General features: G+C 40.7%; 1 protein-coding gene across 15 annotated transcripts in view; it reads left to right on the top strand.

The window, feature by feature from the left end:
• TLE4 (TLE family member 4, transcriptional corepressor) overlaps positions 1-20,523 on the top strand; it is a 167,152-nt gene that overhangs the window by 28,271 nt on the left and 118,358 nt on the right. For 9 of the 15 annotated variants that reach the window (XM_086414356.1, XM_086414341.1, XM_086414342.1 and 6 more), the window contains exon 5: positions 11,292-11,354. The exons of 4 other annotated variants lie outside the window; for them this stretch is intronic. In XM_086414356.1, coding sequence (XP_086270482.1) covers positions 11,292-11,354 — 63 coding nt within the window. Of the gene's footprint in view, positions 1-11,291; positions 11,355-14,190; positions 14,257-20,523 lie in introns of those variants that run through there. 2 more of the 15 variants (XM_086414354.1, XM_086414355.1) reach the window with 1 other exon arrangement.

Raw genomic sequence — 20,523 nt, forward strand, 5'->3', positions numbered from 1 at the left:
TTACTGTGTTTATTTCCATTTAGTCTTCATCTGTACTAGTTTATAAAAATTTCAAGTGAAAGTGAAGTCGCTCAGTCATGTCTGACTTTTTGCGACCCCATGGACTGTAGCCTGCCAGGCTCCTTCCTCCGTCCATGGAATTTTCCAGGCAAGGATACTGGAGTGGATTACCATTTCCTTCTCCAGGGGATGTTCTCAACCCAAGGATTGAACCCAGGTCTCCCGCACTGCAGGTAGACTCTACCATCTGAGCCACCAGGGAAGCAAAAACTTCAGAAGGGTCCAGATCAGTTTGGCATTCACCTCTGATTCTGCTGTCACTCCCAGGTTGGAGTAGGAGTGAATGAAAGAGCCGGTGTCTGAAAATGCCTTGTTGAATTTCCTACGTTTGTGGTGCAGTGGGAATTCATATTGTTCCTATTCTGAAATTGTCTTTCATCCTCTATCTTTCCTCTTGTGGTATGTTTTGTGGTTATAAATCTCTCCTGTCCTTCCACAGCCACTCCAACACAATCAGTGACAAGAAGCAGGGTGGAGAGCAGAAATGCCCTGGAGTGTCTTGACCTCCTGTCTGGTATTTATCATAGCTGTCTTAGGAATCGTCCTTGATAGGTCCTTGCTGCCTCCCAAATAAAGTTCAAGCTCTTTAGTGTGGCATTCAAGACCTTCCACAGCCTGACCCTAGTGAACCCTTTCTGTCCTTATTTTCCACTCTGTTTTTTTATTGCATGCATCCCATGCTCCAGCTTAATGGTTTTCAATCCTGTCTGTGCATTAGAATCACCTGGGGAGCTTTAAAATAAAATGCTGACGTGTGGGTTCGCCCCTCTGAGAGTGTGAGTTCATCGGTCTGGGGTGACGCCTGGGCGTTGGTGTTTGGGAAAGATCCACTACTAATATTAGTGTAAATCTAGGGCTGGAAACCATTGACCAGCTTAGTGCTTCCCATGAAATATAATCTCTTCTAAGAGCTCTGTGAAGAAAGGATTCCACAGTCAAAGAAGCTTGATTAGTCCTGCATTTTTATATACACCTTTTCAAAGATTTATCACGTTGTCCATTGAGAGGCTCTGGGATATCAGCAGGAAAGAAACCTGTTTAACTTTATTTAAGCTCTGTGTGGCCATTTGACCAAGAAGTTCTTTATGTATATAATACCTGTTAAGAACATCTGCATTGCTTGGCATAGAACCTACTTTGGGTAGTGCTGCTTCCAGTCACATTTCACTTTTAAGTTGCTTCTTTGTCTTTCATTGACCTCTCAAGTAAACCAGATACACCCCTTTCCCCAGGCTTTTCTCTTCAAGTTCCCCCCACCCCAACACACACCCTTTTATCTTTTTCCTAGCACGGTTCAGCATCTGAAATTCCTCTCCATCTACTTGTGTTTGCTTCTGTCTCCTGCTCCCGCCACCCCCAGAGTGTGAACTCTATGACAGCAGGGACTCACTTGTCTTGTTCACTCCTGTATCTCCCTCCCTGTGTCAGCACTTCAAGTAAGCCTGACAGATTGTAGGTGCCTGATAAATATTTGTTGATTGGACAGAAAGGCAGTGTTATATTCGTGGTTTTGGCTGTTCCTAAGGTTCACATGTTTAAAATTTTTTAACTCCCTCACAATAAAAAGCAGCTAGATATACATTTTAAAAGTAACTAGGAATATAGGAACACAAGTAGATGATAAGTCGTGTTCTATGTGTTTAATTTTCTCAGCTGCCTGGTAAAATATTAAAGAAGAAAACACGCAGAGGTGAATGTGAGCCTGATGATAGGGAAAATACTGTTCTTTTTCTGGTTATAGAGAGCTCTGAGTCTGTGGTATGGGACTTCTTTTTAAATTAATTTCTTAAACAGCCTGTCACTGGCAGCTTCTCCCAGTTCATAGGAATCGCACCTGTGTGAGTCACTGACAGTTTGGGTGAGGAATCAGTGAGTTCTAGTGGACTTGTGTGTGTCGTACACTGCTCCAGTGATGGGAAAACTCTGCAGGAACAGGCAAGGGATTAGTAAATCTGAAGTTAAAACTTCCGAAGTGTTAGAACCCTCTTCCAGTGAGCATATTTACACAGGTTTGTCTGGGGGTGGGGATTGGGTTTGTGTATCTAAATCCATACACGAGATCCCCTAAGTGTGGTGCTGCAGCAATTCTTGGACTTGTTTGGAAGGGATTCTGATGGCATCATCTCTAAGGGGGTCTTCCTTCTGTGGCTATGTCCACTGTCCCCAAGCCTGGCACTGAGTGTCTGACTTCTGAGCAGGGTAGATGGGGCTGAGGTAGTCTACACTTGAGCTCGTGTGTATGACCTCTGTGACCCACTACACCTGGAACTGTCAGGAATTGCTCTTCCTGTGAGACCCGTGAGGGGTGCTGGTGCCCTGGTAGGGCCTTCTCTTGAGCTGTTAGAATCATTACTAATTCACTCTGGAGATACCACTGGGGAGATTTATCATGACTCACCATACAAGGTGCCCTCCTAGCATGCCATCTAACAAATACCCCCATCTCCAGTGAGTCAGGTGATCACAATCTGGTGTGAATAATCTCAGAAAGGAGGTTGAGTGCCATCTCCTTTGTATTTCTCAGATGATCTTTTAAAACACACGTTCTGCCAGGGTTTCAGAATGAAAGCTTTAATCATTTACTTATCAGGCAGAAATTGTCCAGAGTAGATTTGCATTTCCTTTTGTGGCCTGCTGTGATTACTTATTATTCTTTCTGAGCAGTGTGCCATCCTAAATGCCAGAAAAGTTGTGTGTTGGATAGGTAAGCATACCAAATCAGTATAAGCAGTTCTTCTCTAGGTGGGTATCCCTTTATGGTTGAAGTGTTCTAACTATTCCCAGACAATGTTAGTATGCTTGCAAAAGATTCCAGGAGATTCCAACCACCGGACCTGGATTACAGTTTCTTGTCATTCAACAAGTATTTTGAGTGTTTTCTACAAATCAGGGTTGGGGTATAGACAGATCTATCTCTGCCCTCATTGATCATCCATTCTCTGGAACCTTGCTACTCAGAGTGTGGTCTGCAGACCTCTAGGGCCAGTGGCACTTTGCAGTTTGTTAGAAGTGTAGACTCTTAGGCCCCACTCTAACTTGCGTTTTAAGCAGATACCCAGGTGATCATTACGCACACTAAAGTTTGCGAAGCACTACTGTAGTACATGTGAACAAAACATAGCTGAGATAATTTCAGGTGATTATAAATGTTGTGAAGAAGACTGTAAATGAGCTGGAGAATGACAGGGAGAAGAAGTCTCCGAGGATGGTGAGTGAAGATATTTGAGGAGGTGTTGTGTGGACTGAGACTGAAATGATGAGTTGGGAATGAGTCATGAGATCTGAGAACGGTGGCTCCAGGCAGAGGGCCTCTCCCTTACCCTTGCCAGGCTTGATTTATCCCCGTTTTTGATGCCAGAGTCAGAACTCCAGCAGCCCTGTGGATGGAGGCCCTTGCAGGATGGTAGTGCACATGTTTGACAGGGCAGCAGGAGTGCAGGCTGTGCAAGAGCACAACTCCGGTTTTGAAAAGAACCGTTTTATTAAATAGAGGAAACGGTTGAAGGGGATAGAAGGGTTATCTTGGCAGTGATGGCTTTGAAGAATTGGAGTTTTATATAATTGGGAGGAGGAAGAGGAAACCGATGGGGGTCATTGTAGAATTGAAAAGCACAGGAGAAAGGGAAATGCTGAGGAATATGGATGTAGAGAAACAGTTAGCTGGAGCTGGTCAGAGACCTGATGACTGAGTATAGAGGAAGCCTGTAGCCCAGTTTAAGAGGGCAGACTGAAAAGTAGAGCTTGGCTCTCTGTGTTATGAAAGGTGCCTTGAGGCTTTCCTGGGAATAGGTGTACTTGATGAGAACTTGGGAAGACCCATTATTGTTCTTGATTTTCTTGCTAGTTTTATTCCAATATTCAAATTCCTGTCTTCAGACGTTTCTCACATGAATGTGAATCATATAGATAATGCTGGGGAAAATAAAGGTGAATGATCTTGCCTTTGATTGTGTGGATCACAGCAAACTGTGGAGAATTCTTAAGGAGTGAGATTACCAGACCACCTGACTTGCCTCCTGAGAAATCTGTATGCAGGTCAAGAAGCAACAGTTAGAACCGGACATGGAACAATGGAATGGTTCCAAATTGGAAAAGGAGTTGGTCAAGTCTGTGTATTGTCACCCTGCTTATTTAACTTGTATGCAGAGTACATCATGCAGAATGCTGGGCTGGATGAGCACAAGCTGGAATCAAGATTGCCAGGAGAAATATCAATAACTTCAGATATGCAGATGACACCACCCTTATGGCAGAAAGCAAAGAAGAACTAAAGAACCTTTTGAAGAAAGTGAAAGAGGAGAGTGAAAAAGCTGACTTAAAACTCAACATTCAAAAAACTAAGATGGCATCCGGTCCCATCACTTCGTGGCAAATAGATGGGGAAACAATGGAAACAGTGAGAGACTTTATTTTCTTGGGCTCCAAAATCACTGTGAACAGTGACTGCAGCCATGAAATTAAAAGACACTTGCTCCTTGGAAGAAAAGCTACGACCAACCTAGACAGCATATTAAAAAGTGGGGACATTACTTTGCCAACAGAGGTCCATCTAATCAAAGCTATGGTTTTTCCAGCAGTCATGTATGGATGTGAGAGTTGGACTATAAAGAAAGCTGAGAGCTGAAGAAGTGATGCTTTTGAAGTGTGGTGTTGGAGAAGACTCTTGAGAGTCCCTTGGACTGCAAGGAGATCAAACCAAGTAATCCTAAAGGAAATGAGTCTTGAACATTCATTGGCAGGACTGATGCTGAAGCTGAAGCTCCAATACTTTGGCCATCTATTGTGAAGAACTGACTCATTGGAAAAGACACCCTGATGCTGGGAACGATTGAAGGCGGGAGGGGAAGGGAATGACAGAGGATGAGATGGTTGGATGGCTTCACCGACTTAATGAACATGAATTTGAGCAAGCTCTGGGAGATGGTGAAGGACAGGGATGCCTGGCATACTTTAGAACTTGAGGTGTCAACGAGTTGGACATGACTGAGCAACTGAATTGAACTGACTGATCCTCTCCTACTATGGGTACAAGGAATGTTTGTCTCTTTCATTATTACTAGGAATGAAAATGCTTAATCGTAAGTGCACATTCAAGGCACCTGTACATTTATGTCATTGGGAAAGAGTGGGGCAGAAAAAAGAAGACAGTAAGTGAGACACAGGAGATAACAGAAAATAGCTGGCAGGTCTTGCTGTGTGATATGCTGGCCCACGAGTGCAGAGGAAATGAGCACGTGCAGAACTTGAGTGTCTCTGGACTCAGTCATCAGGTCTCTGACCAGTTCCACCTGATTCTGTGAAGGCTGGTCCTTGCCCCACCCCTCTGGTAGAGCTGAGTATAACCTTATCATTGGTTCCAGTATTTTTCAGACTTGAGAACTTAAATGATTTGACCTTGTGGGAGTAACTGGATGTCTGTCTGGCAAAATGATTGTCATTCTCAACCATGATAAACTATCACTCATCCCATTAGGAACAGTATTTAAATACAGTAACCAGAGCCCAGAATATGTTGGTAGGGCAAGCAAATGTCTGGTAATTCCCTTAAAGACCTTCTAGAAAGCTCAAGGGGCACTTTTTTTAAACTATTGCAGAAATGCATCAGTGAAATACAGCTTCACCTTTGGGGACAGATGGGAAGAGTTTCATGAAATGTAGGCATTCTGTGATACTCTCTGGGAAAGACATCATGCCGTGTGTTCCTGCACTAGCACTGCACTCATTTATCTTGTTAGAACAAAGGAATGGGGAACCTCAGTGTATGCAGATAACTGCTCGCTGGGTACTTTAAAAGCACACTTAGCACGCGGTAAGTGGCGTAAACATGGGTTCAAAACACAAAGCAAATTGACCTTGCTTGAGTTATTACAATTAATAGACTCATTGCTACTCCCTAGGGGAGGGGAGTGAATAAAAAATATTTGATTATTGGCACTTTCATATCATTGAAGGTAATATAATTATTTCTATATAGTACCTCTTTCTCGTTAGAGGAAGTAGAATGATGAGAGCTTTTAGAATTGTCTTAATACTTTTCAGGGGAAAAAAAAGTCTTCTTAGTTTGAATCAGTCCTTTAGGGAACTCATAGATGTCCTGTTAAATTGATTCTTACAATGTTACTACTTCATTATATTGCTTTATTGAGCAGTATAAAATATTTTGTGCAAAATAATCACCTTTATGCATCTGGTTTATCAGCTTGCTAGCAATGCTGACAGTACCTTCGATCTAAATCTCTAAGCCTTACTCCAGTCTGGCTTTAAAAAAATACAGTTAATTTTATTTATTAACATGTCCTTACCTCTTTTGTAAAGTTGAATTTTGATGACAAGATAAACACTTGTTGTCAGTTTATACTACAACTCACATGTTTTTTTCCTATGTTTATTAAGTTGGGAAGAATTTCTCTTTAGTCTTCTGAAGACTCTTTAATCTGTGGACAGGCAGGATTAGTTCCAGAAATTGTACTGTTTCTCACAAAATTTAGAACAAATCAAGGTAATTTATTTTCTGGTTAAAATTAAAAAAAATAGTCTCAGTTCTCTAGTAGTGAAAGGGGCTTAAAGGAGAGAGTTGAATTTATTTGTACTTATTCTGAAAAGCATTTCAGACAGAATAAGTGGGGATTTTTTTTTCAGTTTTTTTTGTGTTTATGTATATGGTGTATGTTCTTGATAAAGAATACAATAAATAGATTCATCTTAAATTTTTTTGGCAGAGAAACTGCTGTATAAAAACAAATTAACTGTGAAATGTTACTCTTTGAGAATGTTTTCCTGAAACTATAATTGTTTTTTTGCACCTCCCTCTCACCCCACTGGATACTGAAATAGCATTGTTTTGTTATTCTGTTTTACTTCAACAATACTATATAGTGTTGTTCCTATTTTGATGAGAGAACAAAAACAAACATTTTTTAAACCGTTACTTTTGATGCATGTCTTTGATAAACTAATCTATACTTTCAAGTTTATTATGTCATTAAAGTAAAATTTATTTTTTAAGGAAATCATATAGGCAGAAATAATCAAAATAAGAATTAAATATTTTATTATATTAGGACGATTTGAGGGGATGTAATTCAGTTCAAGTGTAGGCTTAACTATTTTTGTCTTAAATAACTAGTGTAATTTGTTACAAGTAATAAAGAATTTATGTGATATAATGTGTCATAGTATTTGATACATTTTTTTAAAAAAACATAAATTTATTTATTTTAATTGGAGGATGGGGAACACGTGTATTTGATACATTTTAAGGGATTGAATTGTGACATTCTTTTCAGTGCATGACATTGCTTTCCCATGATGCAAGGTAGTTAATAAATTTTGCAGTGATTCTTGAGTTGGAGTGTGAAGAAAAAGGGTATACATGGTTTTTCTCAGTGTTTTTTGTTTCATTACTAACTGGTCATGCTGCCAGTCTACTGGCCATCACCACTTTCGGGGGTTAGTTAGCCTGTCAGCATTCGTGTGCCAGGTGTCAAGTGCGTAACCAAGAGACTTTCATAGAATGCCCTTTTTGTTAAGTTGCCTTTTCCTAAAATATTTTGTGCAAACAGGTTTTTTTTTTTTGTAGTGGGATGGTCATTGTTTTTGTTGGTTCTTATTGGAGGGTGGCATAAGGGTCGGAAATTATAGGAAGAGGAGATAGAATGGTAGTGAATTGAGGGTAGGAAAATACGTGTGGAATTAAAAAAAAATGAATATCTTGATGGATTGAGGAAGTCATAATAAAAATGTCAAGATTGTTAATGTATTTGACAAACTATGGCTGCAAAAACAATAATTTTGTTGTATTTTGGCATGAGCAATTGTTCTTTTATGGGGGCCATTAATGCTGTTTTGGAATATCACTGGCATCTGAAGCAATAGTTAGCAGTTCCATAAAGCACTGAATAGCATGATAACATCCAGAAAGCCCCACAGCAGTATTTCAGAGTCTCTGCCCTTTTAAATGGGCTATCTGTGAATGGACTTGCTCAGGGATGCCGGAGCCGCTTCACCTATAAATTTGATTGGAAGCTACAGTGCTGGCATAGGCTGATGGATAGCAGATTAGAGCCCTGATTAACCATGAGATTCGAAGACTGGGAATATATTGTCTAAGCAAGATTCGTCAGATGCAATCAGAATTTCAAGTGGTCAGATGAAATTCAAATGTGTATTGTGGCTTTTCCTCCCCTGGTGCTTTTCCTCCTAGGTTGCCTCCCCGCCCCCACACTCCCTTTCTTTCTGCAAAGCTGAAAAATACTTCTTTGATGAATCTGCTCCTTACCCTAAAGCTGTCTGTCTGTTATTCATCAGAAAGCAGGTCGCAGTTCAGTGAGCAGAAGAAAAGATTTTAATAGAAGCTGTGCCAAGGGCTGTAATGCATCATTTTAGGGCCCTAATTACATTACAATGACAAATATCAATGGTGACAACAGCAATAACCTACATCCTTTAATGGCTGTGCTGGAAAAGGAGTTTGGGCCCCACGCCATTAAATTAGACTCAGTTTCAAAACATAGGCCATTAGAAGTGTGTGTCCACAGTATTATTGGCTGATCGGTGAAGCCAGTGGAAAGGCCTGTAAATAAATGATGCTTCCCTAAAGCTGGGTCCTATGGGACAAAAGAGGCAAAATGAGATGACCATGGAAGCAGCAGTGTTTCCGAGGCAACTTTAGCTTTCAAAGTGAGGAATGACCTGCTTAATTTCATGAAATCACACACACGCATCCAACCCCCCTGATGCCAATTAGCCAGACCAGGAAGATCCATTGGCGTGACAACTTAGAGAAATTAAGAAGTCTTTTAGACAAAAGGAGACCTTTAAAGACAAAAGTTTGGAAGGTTTCTGCCCCTGCCACCCCCGGTCCTGTTGTGTGTGTGTGTTAACATACATGAATCAATAAAAGGACTTTCTGACTTTCCTATATTTATTTTTGAGGAAGTGTAGGTTTGTGTTTTCATAGTTGCTCAGACTTAACATAGCCTCGGCCCCAAATTAAAGGAGCAAAATAAATACTACTTGGTTTTTATTTTGCCAGATGAGTGAGTTTCCTTAGAGCAGTTTTTATTGCCTAGATTATGTAGGCAAACTAAAGAACTCAGTTTTCTTATGTGCCCACACATTTTTCAACCCTCCTAGCAAGGGACTATTTTATTTATGTAAACAACATAATGAGGAAAATATGCTTGGCAGATGGTTCTGAGCATTAGAATCATCAGTTTGGTCTGCCCCAAAGTGTCTCATTATCTTTTATTCTCTCCCCCTCCACCTCTCCCTACAAAAAGCTTAACAACCAAATGCCTCTGAGACTAGTGCTTTCAGTCTGGTGAATGCTACTCTATTTTCTCAGCTCGCGCTGGAATTTCACCCTATAACCACTGTGGTATGTTCATCCAGGTGGAGAGTGGTTTGGTGATTCCCATTGCAGCTTTTCATGGTGGTTTAAGCATTCTTAAAGGATAGCTAAATGCTCCACGGGGCCAGGGCAGTAAATTAAATCAGGTCAGCACAGTTGGGCCCTTATTCACTGCTGCTTATTGGTGCTGGGTTTTTGTCCATCCTATTAGGAATGCAGGCTGGAATGGAAAGCTGAGGTCTGAAACTTCATGGTGAATTTGTGTTTTCTCTTGGCTGGCAAAGTTTTTAAGGTGCAAGTATTTAAAAGATCGCATAGCCACAAAGTCAAAAGGGTTGCTGAGGAAAGAAGGAAACCTAGATTGCACAAGTAGAGTGTCGCTGTCATTCTGGTTATGACTTAGCAAGAAAAGGAGAATTTTTGTCCTCTTATAAAATGAGGAACTGACTGTGGATGGAATTTATGTTAAGAATGTCTCAGGTATAGTGATTGCTTTTTGTTTTCTGTCTCCCATCAGTTCTTGCCTCTCCTTTTCCCTACTCTGTCGTTTAAAAATAAGCTATTTTGATAGATGTTAACTGAACTTAACTGCAGTCATCTTTTCACAGTTTATGTAAGTCAAATCATTATGCTGTACACCTTAACCTTATAGAGTGTTGTATGTCAATTATATCTCAATAAAACTGGAAAAAATTTTTGTATGTATGTGTATAAAAACCCTGTGTCTACATGACTCTGCTACCCCGTGGACTGTAGCCTACCAGGCTTCTCCGTCCATGGGAGTCTCCAGGCAAGAATACTGGAGTGGGTTACCATTTCCTTCTCCAGGGGATCTTCCTGACCCAGGGATCAAACCCGGGTCTCCTGCATTGGAGGCAGACGCTTTAACCTCTGAGCCACCAGGGAAGCCCAAACTATATAAGGAGCCATCTGCTAATATAAATTAAGGTGAAAATCAGTGAAGCTTTTTATAGAAAATGTATTGGTATTTCTTTTTTATTTTTAACTTACTGTAGCATGCTAATATAAATTAAGGTGAAAATCAGTGAAGCTTTTTATAGAAAATGTATTGGTATTTCTTTTTTATTTTTAACTTACTGTAGCATGCTATTTGTCTAAAATTTGAACACTTAAAAAATTAATAGAGAATAAACTATTATCTGACATTATTGGGACTTTTACAGCTCTATAGTACGGTGGTAATTAATGTTCCTGAGGTTAGTCTCCATATATAAACAATTGCTTTTTTGCACACTGAAAACCCTGATGGAGCACATTTGGAAATTTTAATGATTGAGGAAAACATGGCATTTCCCAGCAGTATATAACTAAGGATCTGAATTAATTAGGTCATGTAGGTGGGTTGGGTGCTGTTCATTTGGAAGGTTGGAGACTTGATTATGAAATCCCAGTGCTGATGTTTATTTAAAGCAAAGGCCACAAATGTAGAAGTCCAGTGAGTTAACTGAGAAAAGTTGGGGTGTAGGGAAGGATGTATCTTTACCATCTAAACTCAAAGACAAGGTTTTATAAAGAACCACATAGAGTGAATAAGGGTCCTGTTAAACGCTTTTGAAAACAGATTTCCAGTCATGAAAATTAAATTCCTTTTTATGTTGTCCTGCTGCTTGAAGATTGACTTTTTAAGATGAATGCTGGTTAATAAGTTGTGGTATTAACGTGGCACTGTTGTCACTGCCTCCTTCTAATGGGCTTGCTGATGATAGTTTGCCTCTTCCTTAGGAAATACTCCTGCCAGAATATAAAGTGTGTTTTAATATCAGCCTGCTAATATTTCGGGAATTTGTAACCAGCTGACTGTTCTCTTTATTGCTTTCCTTTCCTTTTTTTTTTTCTTTCTTTTTTTTTTTTTTTGCAGGCAGAGATTGTCAAGAGGCTGAACGCTATCTGTGCACAAGTCATTCCTTTCCTGTCCCAAGAGGTAAGGCAGGTGGTTTCAAGCATTGGGCTGGAAGGTACCATTTTAGTGATTTTGCAGATAAAACTTGACTCTTTGGCCTTGTCTGTCTCTTGGTATTTGCATTGCGTATTTCTAAGATACAATGTTCGCACTCCAACTTCTACACCTTACTAACATCCATTGGAATATGGTTGTTTTTATATAATGGAGTATTTTCTAATGTGCTAAGCAAAATTCAGTTATTAAAATACTTTGCTGTCATTGGACTACGTAGTGTTGCTCAGAATTTTGATTTCGTCATAACGGCATCTAATAGGGCAGATTGAAAAATTGCCCAGAGGACAGCAGCTGGTTCTACACTTTTGTCACTGAGCATTAAGAGTTGGCAGAAGCTATATCAAACATAAAGGCTTTTCATAGTAAACAGGCTAATGTAACTTTTGGCCAGCAGCTTTTCAAAAGTTACTTCTTATTACCTGGTGAAATCTTTATATAATGGGTGCATTTGGGAAAAGACATAAAGGATGGACTCTGGACTCAATTCTGAGTACCACGGCCTTCACGCCTGGCCACGCCCCAGCGTGCAGCTCACCTTGCTTGCTTCTGCTCCTCCTGGTGGACATGTGCATGCTGCCCACAGGTGTGCACAGGGTGGGATGAGAAGGTGCATTTTGATTGCATTGTGCTTCCTGGTGGCTCCCCCCGCCACCGCTTGCTTGCTTGCTTTTAGTAGTTACAAAGTTTGGGTGCACGGCTGGAGAGGGAATTTTTGCTTCTGGACTACTGAATTCTTCATTTGCTCAGATCAGATCAGCTGTGAGAAGGAAGAAGCTAATAAAAGGAGTAGCTGTATGCCTTGCAGCCACAGTGCTTGCCGTGGGCTGGAAGGCACCAAGGCACTTTTATACTCCTACCCTTTGGTTGTGTCACGTTGCTTTTCCGGAGGGCAGTTCACTTGCCTGCCTGCCAGTGGGCATGTGCTGAGGTTAGCATGCAGCCAGTGTTTGAACATGCATGTGTGTTAGAGGTATGTGGATCCCTGTCTGACTTCTTATTTGGTCATTATTGGGTTAGATCTCAATAGCCATGACGACCTTTCAGTGGGAATATATCCTTTAGGGGCTCTCGTATTCACAAACTGTGGACTTAAATTAACATCCTGAATTCAAATGCTCTTGTGGATCACAAACAACAAAGGATGTATTGTCTTTCTCATCCTTTAGCTGTAACCACAAAACCACCACCCACTGTATCCCCATTTACCTATTGCTACTCAGGATTTGCTTGTTGACCAGATTACATGGAGTGGTGAAAGCACTAAAGGGGTCCATTTGCATTTCTTTAGGAAGCCTGGCTGCCCCTTGCCTGATCAGACCAGCGTGTGTCTCTTTAAGCAGCTCTGCTTTATGGAGATGGCCAGTGGGAAGAAATGTGTATCCGATTGTGCTACGGACAGGCTGAGGTGGTGTTCCCCAAGGCAGAAGGAGAAAGTCTGAATTTTTCTTGGGGTGGTGTTAGATTTTAGACTTCCTCAGGCATAGACTCCTACGCATAATTACCAGTACAGCTTATTCCCGTGGCATTTTTTGCGGGATCTGTGGGGTTATGTTCAGATGTGGGAGGAGATCTTAGGGTGTTGGTGGAGCTAGCTCATTTGCCAGTAGGTCGTTTTCCCACGTGAGTTATGTTGTTTGTGTGAGCAGGCCCGGTAGGAACAGAATGTGTAATGGTAGTGGTGCTGAGCAAGACTGGACTGGAATTAATTGGCTCAGGAAGTCGTCCCCTGTAGAGGAAAGCCGTAGGGAGATACTGGCAACTCCTTTTCTGCTTTAAGCTGGGAGGATGGGCATCATAATCTCACTGCTATTTATTTCCCTAATACTTTTGACATTTCTTGGTTGAAATCCTTGACATGTGTCATGAATGACCTGTGTTACGGTTTTCTAAGTCCTGATTCTGTGTATGTCTTCTCTTCTGCTTGCTTTGGATCTAATTGACTCTTCCTTTCTTAGTGTCCTAAGGTGTGTGTATAGCCTTTAATGTGTGGGCCTCTGACATGTTTGTTCCTGTCCATTCTAGGCCTCTGTGATGTTTTGTGTCTGAACACTGCCCACCTTGTTTCCTCTTCTGGGCATTCTGTGAGCGTCACACTCCTCGCTTCTATCCTGAGGCCAGATGGACTGTAATCTGGAGGGTGGGGAGGAGACAGGTTATTAGAGGAAGATGAATTCTATTTCCTGTCTCTTCAGAGGCATGGAAAATCACTCTTGCATGGCTGCAAGCATCACTTGGTGCTGGGACTGAAGGCTTTTAATCTGATCTCTTAACAGCAGCTCTCTGTGTGACAGTCTTGCTGCCAGGGTGGCAGCTGTGGCGTTAGAATTCATTGTGAAATATTTTTATTTAAAAAGCAAATGAAACTAAAAGTAAATAAAAAGTGGTTTTATTTCTAAAAGTATTTAGAAAAAAAAAGACTAGTCCTGAAGACTGTAGTGTGTAAGCTACAGGACAGTGATTGGAGGCATTTTTTGGAGTTTCCCAGGAGCAGGAGGTAAATTTACAGACGTCTAAATAAATCTATTTTTAATTTAGTTCCCATATGCTGATTAATGTACCTACTTAATATCGCTTGTGTCTAGTGTATTGCATTTTCTAAAATTAAAAAAATGTATATATAGTACTGGATGACAACTATTGGATAAATTTAGTTTTACCTACAAGACTTGAGGGGGAAATAAGTTGTATAATTATAGCTCAAAGATTTGGAGTATGTCTATGTATGTAACATCAGAGAAAAGTATTTTCTTATTAGGTTTCACTAAACACTTTAAAAAATTATAGCCCATCTCTATTTCAGTGATGTGCTTACCGCACTCTCAGCTACTTCCAGAGTCCCAGAGATATTGCCAACTGTTTACATGAAGTGAGTAATCATCTCTTACAACTCTTAAAAATTTCACAGGATCCTTAAATCAGGATTTCAAGAAACCTATGAGTGAGTCCTCATCTACCTGAAGCTGCTCTTTTCTCCCACTTTGTTTTGGCGTTAGGGGATGGGTAAGACTTCTTTATATCCTGTGGCCCTCAGATTTCAAAGGCAAATCTCAAAGTAGTAAATGGGAAGTCCTCTGTCTCACTTCAAGTCTCGTTTGCTGAGGAGGAACTATAATCAGCTTCCTGTTGGCAGTTCCATAAGCAGGAGATGGGCTCACGTCTGAGCCCAGTGCTGGGCTCCCTGTTACAAATTGCGTGGCTTACTATAACCTAGTTAAGTGGGATGACCTTTAGCAAGTGATTTGCCTCTTTAAGCCTCAGTTTCCTCATCAATAGGATGACGTTAATAATAGCATGTAGCACATATGATTGCTGTGAGGATTACCTGGGATTGTCTGTGTGCAATTTGGCACATAATAATAAGCAGCTATTGAGGCTGACTGGCAATAGTAGCTGAGCAACAGCCGAGGAGCTCTGAGTTCCCTTCCAAGAGGACCTGGAGCCAGGCCTCCTCCCCTTTTACTCACTGCTCTTTGGAAGAACGAGTATTGCTTGTCTTCCTCTGATGTCCTTACAGAAGAAAAAAGTATAAATTAAAACAATAGCCTGTGAACTGTGAACTAGCTGAAAATTCAGTGAGGCATATTGGGTAGGGCTCAGGGGTGATTTTCTTGTAGCTCCCAAAAATAGTTTTCCCATTTAGTAAACACCTGTCTCTCCCCAACCAGCAAAGATCCAAAAGGGTGACAGCTCTTCAAGGTGTTCAACCTGTAGAGCTCACCTCAGGAGATGCAGTGGTTTTGGATGGGGTCTGTGTTCTACCCACAGAACTATTAAAAAAAAAAAATTTCTCAACCCTATTGGGAGACTGGCTGTTTTAAATACCTGGCGGCTTAGCTGGAGTTAATTTTGTTTTTCCAAGTAGTTTCTGTGGATGAACTCTCTTTTTTCATCAGCGATTTCAGGATATAGCTTGAAGACCCTTAGACCTTAGGAGCCCTCAGCAAAATTGAAGAATGCCTAAAAGTCCATACTTATGGCCTTGTCTCCAGTGTCCCCTTGCCCCCTTTCCAGGGACATACATTTAGGGAGATTCTAATGCAGATTGAAAACTATGTGCCACTTGTTACGCCCTGGCAGCAGGGCACAGTGTTTCTGCTAATTTGGCATTTGCACCAACTCTGGCTCTTACTGGCTTTATACTGGGAGAGTTCATCTCTGTGAGTTGTAATATTCCCATACATGATGAGAGGAACCCCTTTTGCAGCGTGTATTGTATGTATTAAAATGTAAAGCACTGGGGATAGTAAATGCCAGTAGTTGTCGTTGTTTCAACATTTCTTGGCAAATGAATTTTATTCCAGCTTATTTTGGGTCCCAAGGCATTTGGAGAGGAGGGACTTGGTAAAAACTGGGAGGAGTTGAAGGTAATGCTTCCAAAAGGACTGGCTGGCGGTCTTCCTGTGAGGTGAGCTAGGCCTGCAGCTCCAGAGGCTGTTTGCAGCCAGTGGGTGGTTAGCTCCACACAGACCATCTTCCAGAACTGAGGGAATACCATCTTTCAGAACGGAGGGAATATTTTTGGGAAACCAGTAAGTATTCTCTTATCCTATTAGATTAAGCATTAAGTAAATATTGGGCACTAGCTAAGGATCTTACTTAGACGACATTTGTGCTTTTTGGACTTTCCCCCCCTTGAATTATAAAATGGAATAGTTTATTTTTGAGAGTATGTTTCATGGTGACTGACAGGTGTTCTTAAGACATTTGAGAACTTCAAACCTCTAATAGACTATAGGTCAGTAGATGGTAATGTATTATGTGATAGTTGAAAGTCTTCTTTCCCCAGAGTAATGTTTGTATTTTTCAGAAACTTGTTGCTTCCCTAATAAGGAGCAGAGTTCGTTGAAAGAATTAGGTTATTCGTGAAGCAGTGTACTAAGAGCCCAAGGTCAGGCAGACTTGGGACCAGATCCTGGCTTAGCCACTTGCTTCTTTTATCATGTTGAACACAATACTTTTATTTATTTATTTTTTTTGGATTGAAGTTTTCTTATCTGAAAAATGGGACACCTGTACTACAGGGTTGCTATATGAGGACTTCAGTCGCTCAGTCGTGTCCGACTTTTTGCGACCCCGTGAACCGCAGCACGCCAGGCCTCCCTGTCCATCACCAACTCCCGGAGTCCACCCAAACCCATGTCCATTAGTCGGTGATGCCATCCAACCATCTCATCCTCTGTAATCCCCTTCTCCTCCTGCTCTCAATCTTTCCCAGCATCAGGGTCTTTTCAAATGAGTCAGCTCTTCGCATCAGGTGGCCAAAGTATTGGAGTTACAGCTTCAACATCAGTCCTTCCAATGAACACTCAGGACTGATCTCCTTTAGGATGGACTGGTTGGATCTCTTTGCAGTCCAAGGGACTCTCGAGTCTTCTCCAACACCACAGTTCAAAAGCATCAATTCTTCAGCGCTCAGCTTTCTTCACAGTCCAACTCTCACATCCATACATGACCACTGGAAAAACCATAGCCTTGACTAGATGGAGCTTTGTGGACTAGTGATCATGTAAAAGACCTAGCTGGGCATCAGGCTGCTGTTAAAGAGACTAAAGGAATAGTGATTTGGGCAAGTTTGTTTTCCTCTCAAATAACAGTTTGCATAGAAGCACCTGTAGCTAATTTGGTGACTCCACAATATTGTGAAGTCAACTTCCTTCTCTGTTGATATTCATCATGCTTGCACTACCATGTCCTCCCCCAGCCAGCAGGAAGGATGAGACAGGACATGTGCTTTCTCTTTCTTAAGGACATGATGTGAATGCTGCTCCCATTTGTGCTCACTTTGCAGTGGCCAGTGCCTAGTTATGTGCCCATAGCTAGTTGCAAGGGAGACTTGGAAGTGCAGTCCTAGCTGAGTATGCCCACCTAAAACTTAAACTTAACAGAAGAGAAAGGATTTCAGGAGACAGCTAGCAATTGTTTCTAGATACAGTGCTATGCATAAAATAGTGAGCATTATTATTATTGCCAGTGTTGATTTGAAGGGAAGTCATATTGAACCAATGGTATGTGTTTGTTACAAACTTTAGCTCTGACTATATAATCAGCACAACCCATATTTTAGCAATCACAGAAAAGATAAAATAATGCATAGTTCTTGTTATAGAAATCTCCTCCAGGGTCTAAACTGTAGGGAAAAGAGTCACCCATCAAGTATTGTTTATCATTCATACATCCACAGAGGGTGGAAAGGAACCTGACTTAAACAGTGGTGGGCCCTGTGGGCTGTCTAGATCTAGATGCACAGCCTGTGTTTATGCCCATACTTTGTAAAAAGCACAGAGACTTTTGAAGACACCTCTTAATTGAAGACTGGGTTATAGGAATCACTCATAGGCCTGCCATATTTTACAGTAGCCTTGCTAGAAGGAAAATGCTGCTTGTTGTTAAGGAAATAGCTTCTGATAAGTGGAACATTTGTGAACCCTTACATTATATCTATCTCAGACATACCCCTCGTCTATCTCAGACACACTCTTGTGCATACATCTTGTCCTTGAGCTGGAAAAAATGGAATCACAATTTTTTGATAGTTTCCTTCCCCTCCAAATCATGGAAAATAAATTGGATAAGTCATTCTTGGTTTTGTGGCATTTTAAGACATCTCAGGAAAAAGTAGCTCAGGTTGATTGTTTTGCAGCACCAATTTGATCCATTTTAGTGTCTTGGACTTCAAGCCATTTGTATCCACAGCCTGAAGTAACCTGAAAGGTATGTTTGTACCTAACTGGACACAGTGAAAGAACAGGACGTGGTTCCTTAGGACCAGTGGCTTCCTAATTCCCATTTATTAAACCATGGTCATCGTTAGATTTGGAGAAATTACATTATTCATCTTTAACCTTGTTTTCAACAGGTTGTTACAACTTGTTTCTAGGGCCTTCGGTGCCAAGGAGATAAATATTACCCTCCTCCTTTAGACTTCTGCAATTCCTTTGCTGAGGTTTTTTATTTCTTGAGTTCTTTAAGCAGAAAGCAGGCTTCTTGGAGGCTGTGGAGGAGCCCAGATTGGAGTGAGCAGCTCTTTTTGCCTTGCATCCGTGATTATTAACTTGGAAGAAAAAAAAGAATTCAAATCATTGTTTTGAACACATTTTAACAAAAAAGCTCTCTGATCATTAGAATTTTTAGAAGTAAAAATTTTAAGCCATTTTACTTTTATTCTTATATTTATCTAAAGAAAAGGGAACATTCCAACTTGAATGCTTTGAGGGCAAATTTAATTTTAACTTAAAACTTTTTATTTCCTTGTTAGCTTTTCTAATGAGTAGTAGTACCAAGTAGTTGTGTTTTCTCTAGAATTCTATAGGTTTATTTAGGTGGTCTACCTTGCATTTAAATAGTAGAAAAATAATACACAATTATATAGTAATTACAATTGTATAATACTGATACCATAAGTTCCAGTAGGCTAAGATAGCCAGTCAAATCAAATGACACATGAATTTCTGTTTCGTATTTCTACTTTCCATAAATTTGGTCTTTTTAATTTGATGAAAAACAAAACCTTTCACTATGTTATGAGGTACAGTTGTATGTGTAGTGCTGTTTTTTTTTTTTTTTTTTAAATTTTTTTTGGCACCTAGCTTAACATGATACTGAATTACTCTGAACTGCATTTTGCATGTATAGAATAATTGGAAAATAGAAGTTGAAAACTGTGATCAGTCACTTTCATATTGTGCCTTAGGGAGGAAATGAACAAAATGCAGTGGTTACATGGACTGGTGGCAGTGTTCTCGCCTCATAATGGCACCAGGTTAACTTGTCTTATTCCTTGTTAACTTTGTAAGGAATCAATGGCTTGTGGATAACATGGTTTGATGTAGGAGAGCTTGGCTGAAATCACCAGGGATCCCCTGATAAGTATGCAGTGACACCTGTAAGACCATCTTCCGAGATCATTCATTAAGTGCCAGCAGCCTTCACCGGACATGTCTGCTTCGCATTCATGCCATTTTATCAGTGTTGGTAATGTGTTGTGACGTGCTGTCATGTCTAAGGAATGTCCTAAAATGACTAACGCACCTGGATCGGGGCTTTTGAGGATTTGGACCAGTTTTCTACTTTTTACATTGGGCAGCCTTTCATTTAAAACATTATTTCTTACAACACTGAATGAGGCATCAGAGCATAATCCTGTCCCATGTTCCATGGTTGACTAATTGGCTTGTTCTGCATGGTCGTATATTTTGATTGACAGTTGGATACTTGGTGAGATCCTTATGGTAGCATCATAACCTGCTTCCCCTTAGGAAATGAAAGATGGTTCTCAAGAGGGAGAACTTTTTTTCTGTAGGCTTTTTTGCCTTGCATTGTGAATATAAACAAGAAAAAGAAAAATAATTCAAATCATTATTTTGAACACACTTAATCAAATGTGGGCCTCCTTCCAAAGGCAGCAATGCCAATTCTTATCAGTATGTGTCCAAGAAAATTGGTACATATTTGAGAACCTGACTCATTTCTTTGACTTTTTGTTAGATAGCAGTTGGATTATTACTGGACCTAAGCTTTAAGGTACCTTAGGTTAGAGCTGCATTGTAGCCATAGCCATAAGTGGCTATCTAGATTTAAATTAAGGTTAAATATGAGTGGCTTTGTGGCTCAAATAGTAAGCAATCTGTCTACAATGTGAGAGACCCAGGTTTGATCCCTGGGTCAGGAAGTTCCCCTGGAGAAGAGAATGGCAGTCCGCTCCAGTATTCTTGCCTGGAGAATCCCTTGGACAGAGAAGCTTGGAGGGCTATAGTCCACGGGGTCGCCGAGAGTGCACATGACTTGAGTGACTAATGCTTTCACTTTGACTTTTCAAAGTTAAATATTGTTAAAAACTCAGTTTCTCAGTCACAGTAGTCACGTTTCGGGTGCACTATCCACCCATATTTGGCTAGGCACTACAGCACAGATTAGAACATTTCCAACATCGCGGAGTTTTGTGTTGGAATGCTCTGGACCTGTAGAGCTTATTGGACATATCAATAAAGAACGCCTTGCCTGCATGTGAGTTCTTGAGAATGATGAAGACAAGGCCACGTGGTCAGTACGAGAAAGACACAGGCGACAGTTTCCAAAGTGTGTCCTGAGAGCCAAAGTTCCACAGCCAAGATTATTTGGAAAGGCCTGCGTACGT

This window comes from Bos grunniens, chromosome 8 (genome assembly GCF_055505025.1).
Source record: "Bos grunniens cultivar Pamir isolate PY7600 chromosome 8, Bosgru_T2T1.0, whole genome shotgun sequence".
NCBI classification, from domain to species: domain Eukaryota; kingdom Metazoa; phylum Chordata; class Mammalia; order Artiodactyla; family Bovidae; genus Bos; species Bos grunniens.